This window comes from Vigna angularis, chromosome 3 (assembly GCF_016808095.1).
Source record: "Vigna angularis cultivar LongXiaoDou No.4 chromosome 3, ASM1680809v1, whole genome shotgun sequence".
Lineage (NCBI taxonomy): Eukaryota > Viridiplantae > Streptophyta > Magnoliopsida > Fabales > Fabaceae > Vigna > Vigna angularis.
In genome coordinates this window covers 1,910,340-1,923,173 of record NC_068972.1, presented here as the reverse complement: position 1 = coordinate 1,923,173, position 12,834 = coordinate 1,910,340, and the positions used below count along the sequence as shown (strand labels likewise).

Here is a 12,834-nt window from a genome sequence, read left to right as displayed (position 1 = left end):
TTAATTTAATATACTGACATGACATGTGATACTGACATTTTATCTTTCTTCATCATCATACTCAGAAAGAGTATTTGTTGTGATTTACTTTAAAGATTAATTTAATATACTGACATGACATGTGATACTGACAATTTATCTTTCTTCATCATCATACTCAAAAAGAGTATTTATTGTGATTTACTTTAAAGATTAATTTAATATACTGACATGACATGTGATACTGACATTTTATCTATCTTCATCATCATACTCAGAAAGAGTATTTATAGCGATTTACTTTAAAGATTAATTTAATATACTGAGATGAGATGTGATACTGACATCTTATCTTTCTTCATCATCATACTCAGAAAGAGTATTTATTGTGATTTACTTTAAAGATTATTTTAATATATTGACATGACATGTGATACTGACATTTTATCTTTCTTCATCATCATACTCAGAAAGAGTATTTATTGTGATTTACTTTAAAGATTAATTTAATATACTAACATGACATGTGATACTGATATTTTATCTTTCTTCATCAGAAAGATTCTTTATCACCTTATCACACAATACTTCAATTCATAATAATTTTAACTTTTATTATTGAATAAATTAATAGCTTTATTTTATATTATTAAATATTAACAAAAATATATATTGATTATTTTTTATTAACCAATTTCATACCATATTCAAATTTGTAAATAAAATAGGAAATTAATATAAAAATAAGTCTTGTGGGATGTTTGAGATACCTAACATGTAAAAGGCTCGATATTTTGTACTCATATAAAGTTATTAAGAGATACTCCATTTTCTAAAAGATATTCTTGACTATGGATTATTTTATTAATTTTCTAATGATTTCAAACTATATGAATTTTTTAATAGTGATTATGTCAAAGATATCAATGATAGAAAAAGCACCAATAACTTTATATTTTTCATGAGAGGATGTGTTTTTCATGGAGTTTAAACAAAACAATTATTGTCACACTGACGCACACTAGTAGAAAATATATTATAACGTAATTTTGTAAATCAGTTATAATATGAAACGTGATGGCAAACTTGTAAATAAGTTTAAGACATATTATAACGTAGTTTTGAAAATTAGTTATAATATAAAATGCGGTGACAAACTTGTAAATAAGTTTAAGACATATTATAACGTAGTTTTAAAAATCAGTTATAATATAAAATACGGTAACAAACTTGTAAATAAATGTAAAACCTGTAAATAAATGCAAAACCTATTATTAACTTATCATAACGGAGTTTTAAAATACAGATATAATATCTCTTCTTCTTCGCTTATTTTTCACATTTCCCTTCCTATATTTCATTTTACTTTGCCTCTCACTCTCATTCTTCTCTTCCGTTCATCTCATCCCTCTCACTCACATTTCTCCGTCTTTAAAATTAGGGCAGGAAGGGGGCATTATTGTGGTTGGTTTTCACTCGCATTGAAGCAGTACGAAGGTATGATTGTGCACTATTTTGCATTTTTTCATTGATTGATTTTCCTTTTTGGGTTTGTCTTTGGTCCTACTGGTTTTTGGTTTAACAGGTATCGTCGTTGTTGTTGTAGGATTGCGATTTTGGCATCCTTGTGTAGGTCAAAACCTTAGTACCGGTTCCATCTGGGTGATTATCGCGATTCCTATTTTTTTTTGTGAGGTGCGTTTTGGAGTGCTGCAGGTGACGTGGTCCCTTCAATTTTTGGTTCCGATTGCTGTGTGTGGCGTTTTCATTTGAGAAGGTTTGATTATTTTTCAGTGGGCATTGAAATTTGGGGGCTTTAGGGTTGATGTTGGGAGAAATTGTGGGGTTTAGGGTTTGCTGTTCTGTGTTGGGACGCTTTTCAATTTTTTTGATTTTGTTGAGGAACTGAACATGTTAGCCTGTATTGATATTTTGCCTCTGATGATCTTTCGAAGAAACAAAAAACTTAAAGACCGCTGATATTTTAGTTGTGTGGAGTAGAACCTTGGTAAGTAGTAGGTTAGGAAGACATATATCGTGTTCTTTGTTTATTGTACAAAATCATGAGTGGAGGTAACCACTTCTTTGGATTCTTTCAATTTTGGTTTTGTCCTGCCTAATTAGGTTGGTTTTTATTGGAGACCTTTGAAGCCTCTAGTTTTGAAGGAAATATTGATCTTTGTGGTGAACAACTCAACAAAAGTTGTCCTGGGTATAGGATTCTTTGTAGGATTTCGGGCCTTATTAGGACCGATTCTAATCTGTGTGCCAATTTTAGTTCTTCAAATGTTATTCCCAAATCAATTTTTTTACTGCTAAAATGCTCATTTTTGTTCAATTGCTAGGCTGCAGGCTTTAGCACAGAGCATCAACTACAGACTACCCTGAACAACCCACCTTCATCGTCTTGAGGCCTGAGAAAAAATTCAAAGTTAGAAAACCTGCACCCTTCAACTGAGTACTTTTGCAAGGCTTTTCAAAATGGACTTGTGAAGCACATGCTATTCAACCGCAGTTTGATTCTACTTATTCTCCACTGGCCTTGACGTTGAGGGTATGTATAGAATGGTTATTTTGAAAATAGCTATGATGAATTTTACCTTCAATGGGTTTTTCCTCCTATATACATTTTTTTTCCTTTTCTGTTACTTGGGATTCTATTTTTTATCTCCATTTGCAAATATATTGTTACACTTTTGTTTTAATTAGTTTTTATGATATATGGTTGAATAATCTGTTTTAATGATATATGGTTTAATTAGTTTTAATTAGTTTTTATGATATATTGGTTCCTTTTCTGTTTTTATGATATTTGAGAGCTAATTAATTATGAAATTCTATCGTGCAGTGGCTGGTTGTTTCCTTTTTTATATCAATTAATACTATTTATATCAATTAATTTTATTTAATTTTACATTTGTTTTGCAGGTGGCTGGTTGTTGACTTTTTTTTTGTTGTGTTCCTATTTCAAATTTCAAATTTCAAGTAAGAGACTCTTCATATTACAAGATGTTGTATAAGTTGCTGGTTTAAATGTATTTTCATAATGTGTTTCATTACAATTTTAATTTTATTATTTTATTTGTAGATTTTTAATGATTCATCTCCCATGGGAGCTGCAGACATGGAAGACCAAATGGTGTTTCTAGAAATTTGGCTAGAATTCAATAGTGTATATACATTAATGTAATATTTAGATTTAATATATAGTTTTATGTATAAATGGTATTAAATTATTAGATGATTTAATGTTTGAAATGAATTCTATTTTGTTAGTATCATTAAATTTGTTTATTTGAAGCTATATTGATTATAAATTGATTGAATGAGATGTACAGGAATATTATTATAATTTTCTTGGATGTCAAATGTAATAATCAATCAATTTTTTTTTTCAAAAAAAAAAACATATTATAACGTACAAAAATATATACGTAATAATAGATCATATATTATAACATACAAAAACTTTTACGTCATTATATCTCCCTGCGCATATTATGACGGACTTCAGAAACTACTACGATGTAATATGTTCACATATTATAACGTAAATTTCATTTTACGTTATAAAATGCGCAGATTTACTATATCACCCAGAACTATGTCCCCGGTAACTACGTTATAAAAAGTCATTTTTGTACGTTATAAAATGTCATTTTTCCACTAGTGGCACTTGTCATGTAATTTGGCTTTGGAGATTATTGAAAGAACTTCATTTGTCACAAATGGAAGCTATGAAGATTTGCATAGATAACAAGCACTAAGAAATAATACAATATTTCATTATCTAAGCAAACATACAAACACGAGATATCATTTCAGAAGATAATGCATTTTTTAAAAAGAAGTGAAGCTCAAGTATGTCAAGACTCAAGATCAAGTTGCATATATCTTCACGAAGCCGCTAATGTTTGAAGAGTTTCAAATGCTAAGAGCAAAGATTAGTGTGTTGAAGAAAATTTCAAATTAAAGGGGACAAATGTTATTGTAATTTGAAATATAAAAATATCTAGATACCTCTTGAATTTCCTTATGTAAAGTCTAGAATATCTAGAAAGTCTTAATTAGTGAAGGATGTAGAAAATTTCATAATAAAACTTTGAATAGAGAAGCTCCTAAAAAAGAATCTAAATATCTCGGTTAGCACCTAGATACTCCATTATATTTGACATTTTTTCAGCTTGTAAGTTTAGTCGCATGTTTTGGAATTTGCTTTCCTTGTGTATTTAAAAACAAATCAATCAACAACAAGGGTTTCCTTGTCAAACTTATCGAACTTAGTTCAAGCTAACCAGAATCAGCAGAGACCAATCAAAACTTGGAATGTCAAGACAAGACTGGATGAAATCTAGAATATCGAGACAAAGAAAAACTCAAAACATCAAAACCGATTCAATCAAGATAGTATTTCATAACTTAAAATGAGCTAAACACAATTCAATTTTGAATTTTCAGAATCCAGAAGATTATTCTACAGTATGTTATTTCACATCTCAATAAAACTTTCCCATCTTTTTTAATACTTCAACAGTATGTCCTGCATATATATTTTTGACATTGTTTATTTCTTCTTTTTACTTGATCTGAAATTACAAAACCCAAAGAGATTGAAGTTTGAACTATCAATTCATGTAACTTGTTTACTCATTTTATAGTTTCTACAGTGGAGTTCATTAACAGAAGAGGAAATACTTGTATGTGAGGTGTGGTAAAGATGATAGAAGAGCATGCATGCAAGAGAGCACATTGGTTTTAAAGGGCGGGTTTGTAATCGACCATTACACTGCAAACCTCTGTGCTTGGTGTCGTTTTTGTCGTTGTGTTTGGTTCATGTGAGCCTCACAGTGACATATACCAGTTTTCTGCATGTAGGCTCACACGTATACAAAATCATGGCCTTACACCTATTGAGTGAAATTAATGATTTATCGACAGAATTCCCTCTTTTCCAATTTCAACGTGTTTTGCTGCACAGTGTGCTTGTCAGTTTCCATAATACAGCAAAACATTACCTGGTTTAATTGAGGAATATATTGAGGTTGTGTTGGATCTACATTACATTCAGCAAAATCTGAACCAAACTCTCTTATACTTCACACAGGTTCTAGCAAAGAAAACAATGGCAGAAGTTCAGCAAAACAATCTCTCAAGGGTTCCAAACACAAAGCCTCCGTTCACTGTTGGCCAACTCAAGAAAGCCATTCCCCCACATTGCTTTGAGCGTTCCCTCCTCTCTTCATTCTACTATGTTGTTTTTGACCTTTCACTGGCCTTCATTCTCTACACTGCCACCACCTTCTTCCACCTTCTTCCTCAGCCTCTTTCCCTCATTGCTTGGCCAATCTATTGGGTTCTCCAAGGTTGCATTCTCACTGGGGTGTGGGTGATTGCTCATGAGTGTAGTCACCATGCCTTCAGCAAGTACCAATGGGTCGATGATTTAGTCGGTCTCATCCTTCACTCAGCACTTCTAGTAGAAGTCCCTTATTTCTCATGGAAAATAAGCCATCGCTGTTGGAAGTCCACGTCGACCAGAGATAAGGCCAAATTATAATATATAAGAGAGGTGGAAACTTTACCTTATAAATCGGTTTTGTGGGGTTGAGTTAGGCTTAAACTCACTTTCTAATATGGTATCAGAACCATGACTGAAGTCTATCCTAGCAAGTTTTAAATGGGCATTTCTGTTACCATCCGTTGTCGGATCACTATCGGATCTTCCAATTTCTACTATCACGCACGAGATGTTTATACCTCAGCGTGTTTTGTGGGATTGAGTTAAGCTTAAAGTCCACTTCTAACAATTGCCGTCACCACTCCAACACAGGTTCCCTTCACCGTGAGGAAGTGTTTGTCCCAAAATCCATTGTTTCATGGTACCACAAGTGCTTCAACAATCGAATAGGAAGGGCGGTTTCTCTTCTCATTACGCTCACACTGGGATGGCCTTTGTCTTTAGCCTTCAATGTTTCTGGTAGACGCTATGATCGTTTTGCAAGCCATTACCACCCTTATGCTCCCATATATTCAGACAGTGAAAGGCTTCTGATCTACGTTTCTGATGTTTCTTTGTTTTGTGTCGCATTCTTTCTCCACCGCATTGCAACTGTGAGAGGGCTGGTTTGGCTGGTCTGTGTTTATGGGGTGCCATTGCTCATTGTAAATGGCTTTCTTGTGACCATCACATATTTGCAGCACACACACTCTTCCTTGTCTCACTATGATTCATCGGAATGGGAGTGGCTGAAGGGTGCTTTGGCCACTATGGACAGAGATTATGGGATTCTGAACAAGGCGTTTCATCATATAACTGATACGCATGTCACTCACCATCTCTTCTCTACAATGCCTCATTACCATGCAATGGAGGCAACCAATGCAATCAAAGCTATATTGGGTGAGTACTATCAAATTGATAACACCCCATTTTACAAAGCTCTGTGGAGAGAAGCAAAAGAGTGTCTTTATGTGGAACCAGACGAAGGAACTTCCCAGAAGGGCGTGTATTGGTACAGGAACAAGTTTTCATGAAGCAAACAATGATGAGACATAGGGAGAGGTTAATGTTGTTTTTGTAATGTATCAGCTAATTACAAAGTTATAAGATTTATTAATTAGTATCGGTTTTATTAGCGATTAATTATTGTATTAAGTTGGTTGAATTTGTGGTAGTTTTACTCTCCCAATCAAAATTATATCTTTTATCTATATCTTATTTAAGGATATTACATTTCTATTCGGATCATCAACTTATTAATAAAAAACTTAATTAATATATGTTAATCAAATTCTTCAAATATTATCACACTTAATATAACAACATATAACATTTTTTTTGCATTCAGAAAAAAACACAATTTTTTTCTCTATTGATATAATGTGGTGTTTACTACTTAAAATTAAGAAAAAAATTCAATTGCTTCGCATAATTAAGTCTATAGGTTTTATCATTTATTATTATTCTGATCCTAACAAGCTAATGTTATAAATAGAGTTACACAGTTTTTTAATTGTAGACTATATATTTAAAGAAAAAAAAAGTTTCAAGCACAACATAACTAACATAAAGTTTCATAAACAAAAATGATGATTTTCAAGTAAGAGCGGCAAAAATGACTTATAATGATTGAACGATAATATAAATTTGTACATAAAAGTCTTATAATCCATTTTTTATTTCCATGCTTTTTATTCTTAGAAAATCTCATGATAAAAAGAAACACATTGTATTATTAAGAGATAGAATCTGAAACGAGATAAAATATAGTTTTCATGTTATTTTTAACGTTAGAAAATGTTGTCTGAAATTTAATTAACAATTTAACACCTGATTTATTTAAAAATATATAATGTTAAACATGTGACAGGTTCTTTACATTTTTGTGTTTGATTTAAAAATAATTATTTCAAACACCTAAATTTTTTATCTTATTTAAAAAAATACAAAATTTTACTATATCAATGTAAATGTAAAAGTGTGTAAATGTAAAAGTCTGTAATGGTATTTTTTTTTTAACTTAGTCTACTTACTGTATTATTATTTTCATAATGAAATTCAAACTTGTTATTGTCTGATTAGAAAATCAGTGTGGGTGTCATTCCTTCTTATCTTAATACACACGCAAAGGAAATAAATAAATAAATAAAAAGAAGAAAATTGAAGAATTTGTGTTACGCAGAAGAAGCTGAAAGACCAAGTTTCTTCCCCAAACTGATAAAAGCTAGCGTTGTGATTGTGTTTGTGTTAGGTTTTTGATTGATCATCTCCTTCGCTACTTCACTCAGGTTGTTAGATTTTCTCTTTCTGTCTCTCAATTTTCATCTAACAACAATTCGCATTCAGATTCGTAAATCTCTCGATTAGATCACAGGGTTCGAAACCCGTCTTTTCCCCCATTTTCACCTATGTCCTATAAAATTCGGGATCTGACACGAATTTTTGAGTTTAGATTTTTGACAAATTCAGAATGTGCATGCACTGATGCAACCCCCTTCCCTTATCGTGAAACGAGATTTCTCTTGCAATCACTGTATCTTGAATTGAATCAAATTAGGTTTAGGTTCTGACTTCGATTGGATTTAGCATTTAGAGCCTGTTTGGTCAGTATTTTCGAATTGCGATTACAGTACGTGGGTTTTTGTGATTGATTTTTCGTTATTTACATCTTGGATTGGTTGTTGTGGGATTCAGGTGTTGGTGTAATTGTTTGTACCTTCTCGTGGAGGAATTTGTTGGAGATTGGAGATGAATCAGAGGGGTTTAATATATAGCTTTGTTGCCAAAGGAACTGTTGTTTTAGCGGAACACACACAGTATACGGGGAATTTCAGTACTATTGCTGTTCAGTGCCTGCAGAAGCTACCTTCAAATAGCAGCAAATACACGTATTCCTGTGATGGGCACACCTTTAACTTCCTCATAGACAATGGATTTGGTATTTGTTTTCATGTATTATTGCCTGCTCTACTGATTTGACTGTTAATACATATGCCAATGTCAGAATTTTGTTCTCCGCTTTGCAGTTTTCCTTGTTGTTGCTGATGAGTCAGTTGGAAGGAGTGTTCCTTTTGTATTTCTTGAACGGGTGAAGGATGACTTTATGAAGCGCTATGGAGCAAGCATTAATAATGACAGTACCCATCCACTTGCTGATGATGACGATGACGATGATTTGTTTGAGGACAGATTTAGCATTGCGTATAATCTTGATAGAGAATTTGGGTTCGTTGTTACTGATCCTTTTAAATTTTTTGTTTACTTCTGTTTGTAGTTGTTTTAAATTTTTTATCTGGTTGTGCAGACCAGCACTCAAGGAGCATATGCAGTATTGCTTGAATCATCCCGAAGAAATAAGTAAACTATCAAAGTTGAAGGCTCAAATAACTGAGGTTAAGGGGATAATGATGGACAATATTGAGAAGGTACGTATATGTAACTAAGCCTAAAATGGCTGCTATCAAATGTTTCTTAGCTCTGAATCCTTGTATAAATTCTAACTAGTTTATCACTGGATATGACGTTATCGTTTGTCCGATTTTCCTTAATTTTGGGGAAGGGTGGAAGGAGTTGTAAATAAGGGATGATAACATTTAATATTGTACTCTGTTTCAAACTAGAGAATTTTAATGTGGTTTCCTAGTGGGACTCAAACGTTTGAAGCCCGTATACTTAATATGTATTTGTATTGTTGCGACATTACACAGATATGGACATACTGAAAACTCTTTCTAATATAAGATATGATACAGCCTACATACACTAACATGAATTTAGGGGTGGATAAACACTTTACATAAAATGCACAAAATGTTAATAAAGAGACATTTACCATTGCTCGAGAAATACATGACTGTTAGTGTATGCGGTTATTCCAATTTGTCTTTGGACACAAACAATAAAAGTTACAACACGAAAAAATGTAGAAAAATAAGAAAGGCTGGGTAGTGGGCTTGTTATCCCCCCCAGCCCTTTCTCTGCTTTTTCGTTTTGCCTTCCCATTTCTGAAAAGTGAAATCATGTTCTATGGACCATGGCATTTGATGTCCATTTTTTCTTAATAAAATTAGACACAATATGGGATTCATGAGAACATGAATTGAAGTTAAACTTCAGTTGTTCTCATAGTTGATTACACTGGACTTCATTTCCATTTTTCTTTGTGGACCACCGATGGAGTTTTTATATTGCTCAAGAAGGGAAAAGAACAATTTAAAAACAGAGGAGGGCAGAGAATGTGTCACTGCATAAGGACTGTGCTTCTTTCTTATTGTTTTTGTTAATTAACTTTTCTTATTGTCTTCTTTTATGTGTAATATTTTGTTTGGTTGTGTTCAAAAGATCAAATGTTAGGTTTGTGTCTATTGAAGAAGAATTACTTAGTGGAAGATGTTCTCTACAAGTTAAAATAAAATACTTTAACTTTATAAACTCTTTTATTGTCTGTGTTTTATCATGCAAATATTAGCTATTTATTTGCGTTGTTAATAGAATAGATGAAAGGAATGCTAGGGAATTACTAATATTTTCAATATACATATGGATAAGGATATTAGTTACGTTTCTTAATCTCTCTTCAATATCCTTAAAAGAGAGTAAAAAATAGCATTAGTGTTCAATAATGAAAAGATTCATACTTTTGTATTTTGGCTTTAGGACAGCATGGGGATTGGGCCACCTGAGGGTGGGTATATGAAGACTGGCTGCTGAGGCTTTTACTCGTACATGTATAAAAAATATTAGTTTCCAGTGCATGCATAAGAGATTGCACTCATGTGACTGGTAAAATGACATGGCTCATACAAGAAATGTTTTCATATATTTCAATTTTAAGTTTAGGCATACTAAAAGATCCTTCCTATCACGCAGGACCATTATATTGATTGGAGAGAGACATTTCTGAGTAGATACCTGCCATTGTGGGTTATAAGGTCCTCTAGCTGTATTTAGAACTGCACCTTTATTTCTCTGTCTGAATCTTCTATTGTTATTTAACAAGAAGAGAGGTTCTGGATTCAATATTAAGTGAAAAATGTCCATTTTATGCCATGGTAGCTTGATGAGATTGCTTGGTTTGACTTCATAGCATATTAGTAGGTTCTTCAAAGCCTGTAATTCAATAATATCCTTTTTGGTTACTCATAAAATGTATGTGCGTAAAAGCATAAGTTCAGTATTGTAAAAGTTAGACCAACAAAAAGGATGTTGACGCCGTTGGTAGGTTTGGTGGATTGATATTTAGAAAGGTGTGCTACTGTAGAATTTGATCCGCGCAGGATTTAGGGGGGAAAGAGATTTTCATCACATTAAAACTGTCATGGAACTGGTAAATAAAAACTGGAATAAGAGACTGCTTAAACATTTCAACTTTTTTTCCAAAAGCCACTTTCCTCTCAATATCAAGCACCTCTAAAACATTTGTTTTTTCCGTTTTGAAGGTTTTGGATCGTGGAGAGAAGATTGAGCTGCTGGTGGACAAAACAGAAAACTTGCAGTTCCAGGTATGTATTATTGTCCAAATCAAGCATTTGCATATCCCTTTTAATAAATTCTTTGTTTATCTAAAAGAAACACTGTTTGAATCAACTAGCCTGAATTCTGACATAATCATACTGATGCTATTGTATTTTCATTTTTAAATTTAGGCTGACAGCTTTCAGAGGCAGGGCAGGCAGTTGAGAAGGAAGATGTGGCTGCAGAATCTCCAAATGAAGCTGATGGTGGGAGGAGGAATCCTTACCTTAATCATAATTCTGTGGGTTATTGCCTGTGGGGGTTTTAAATGTTGATGGAGCCACAAGAAGTTGAAGTCCGTACTAGGCAGGATGCACAAAATGATTTACTACGTGTACATGAAATTTGGCACTGCAATTTGTGGTTACTGTCAGAGACTGTAATTAAGCTTGTGTGAAGAACTGCTAGTTATCTTGAATCAAGCTCATACTTTAGATGCCATATCTGGATTTGTTGTGTATATCATGACAACAATGTTTTTAGCATTATATAGACTATTTCCACTTTCCCTGTCTTCCCAGTTTTTTTATGTTTCAAGTAAAATTGTTAACTGTAGCAGCATGGGTTATGCAATTGCATACTTCCTCAACTTCCATTAGCAGTCGCCTGAGACCTGTCACCTTACCAATCGCTGGAAACTCAACCTCAATTTGACTTTAACAAGAATGACGAAAACAATCATACATATTCATCACATATCCCGAAGTTTGGGGTCAAGAAAAAAATTTAAACCGATCGCAAGTAAGGTGAAAGATAATAAAGTAATACAAGTCTGACAATTCCATTGGAATTTTCAGAGAAAGTTTACTGTCTAGTTGTCCATGTATTAGTTAATGTAATTTTTTTTTATTTTTTGGTAAACAAAGAGTATCTCCAAGTGAAGCATTAAATATTAGCTCTTGAAAAACTAAATCAATTAAGAAATACTCACCAATGAAATTAATATATATAAATATTGATGAAATCAATTAGTATCATGAAAAAAAAAGACTATCATTTTCCAGAATTTTAGTCCATAAGTTTCGTATTTAATATTTAAATTTTCATCAATATAAAATAAATTAACAAGTATAAATTTAGATATTAAAACTACTAAAAGTATCAACTGAAATTATTTAATAAAATTTAATATTAAAAAATTTTAAGAAATGTAATTTCTTATTAAAACAATCCTTAACGTTCAAAACTTTATAAATATAACACTCAAATAAATATAAAATAAGTTTAGTAAATATGTTCAATAAAAGAAATTATTTCAGTTTGTTCAAGTTTCTGATTTCATTTTTATTGTTTTTGGGTTGGTCTTTTCTTGGACTGGACCCATTTTATGTACACCCTTCTCATTCATAGCATATCCTTACACAATTTTTTTTCTTTGATAGAGGAGGATAAGTACTTTTCCTTTTCAATAACAATTGTGACGCAATAAGAAATACAATGGGAACAAAAACCTGGATATTCTACATATAATACAAGGATAAGTAATAATAAAACTATGAATCTGACTTTTAATGAATCCCCTTTTTGTTTTATCATTATGCGCCTTATTCTCTAGTCATTTGCAGTCAGTCTTTAAATATCAGTAACTTATACTGGAGTTGTCTGACCCTACATATAAAACACTTTCATATTCTTGAGCACCCTAATATTAAAAGATAAAGCATTTTACTAAAATAAAAAACCATTTTTAACTGCAAGGAACGTTATAAAAATGAAATTAGAAATTTGATGTCTCCCAACATTCCATCGTTAAAAAAGTCTGTCTATGACAACTTTCTTTTCCGCCATGGTTGTTCCATGAGATTGCCTGGGTTTGGCTTGGTGCATATTAGCATGTCCTT

The 12,834-nt window shown here is 32.3% G+C and overlaps 2 protein-coding genes and 1 long non-coding RNA gene across 6 annotated transcripts; all 3 read left to right on the top strand.

Moving 5' to 3' along the window:
* Positions 1-1,325: 1,325 nt before the first annotated feature.
* Positions 1,326-3,260, top strand: LOC108325764 (uncharacterized). 2 transcript variants are annotated; one of them, XR_001831862.2, is made up of 5 exons: positions 1,326-1,476; positions 1,586-1,695; positions 2,325-2,533; positions 2,908-2,964; positions 3,068-3,260. It is a non-coding gene; the product is annotated as an uncharacterized LOC108325764 (long non-coding RNA). The 2 variants fall into 2 exon arrangements; XR_008247769.1 differs by having other exon boundaries at positions 1,586-1,756.
* A 1,613-nt stretch (positions 3,261-4,873) lies between these two features.
* On the top strand, positions 4,874-6,529 carry LOC108325364 (omega-6 fatty acid desaturase, endoplasmic reticulum isozyme 1). The gene is made up of 2 exons (XM_017558428.2): positions 4,874-5,492; positions 5,789-6,529. Exons 1-2 carry the CDS (start codon positions 5,102-5,104, stop codon positions 6,511-6,513), a joined length of 1,116 nt encoding a protein of 371 aa, XP_017413917.1. The 5' UTR covers positions 4,874-5,101; the 3' UTR covers positions 6,514-6,529.
* Positions 6,530-7,614: 1,085 nt separating this feature from the next.
* On the top strand, positions 7,615-11,506 carry LOC108326415 (vesicle-associated membrane protein 727). 3 transcript variants are annotated; one of them, XM_052874810.1, is made up of 7 exons: positions 7,615-7,767; positions 8,174-8,417; positions 8,506-8,704; positions 8,784-8,904; positions 10,349-10,410; positions 10,918-10,980; positions 11,125-11,506. In XM_052874810.1, exons 2-7 carry the CDS (start codon positions 8,228-8,230, stop codon positions 11,156-11,158), a joined length of 669 nt encoding a protein of 222 aa, XP_052730770.1. In that variant the 5' UTR covers positions 7,615-7,767; positions 8,174-8,227; the 3' UTR covers positions 11,159-11,506. The 3 variants fall into 3 exon arrangements, with proteins under 3 accessions (XP_052730770.1, XP_017415402.1, XP_017415403.1); XM_017559913.2 differs by lacking the exon at positions 10,349-10,410 and having other exon boundaries at positions 7,616-7,767; XM_017559914.2 differs by lacking the exons at positions 7,615-7,767; positions 10,349-10,410 and adding an exon at positions 7,818-8,082.
* Positions 11,507-12,834: the final 1,328 nt, after the last annotated feature.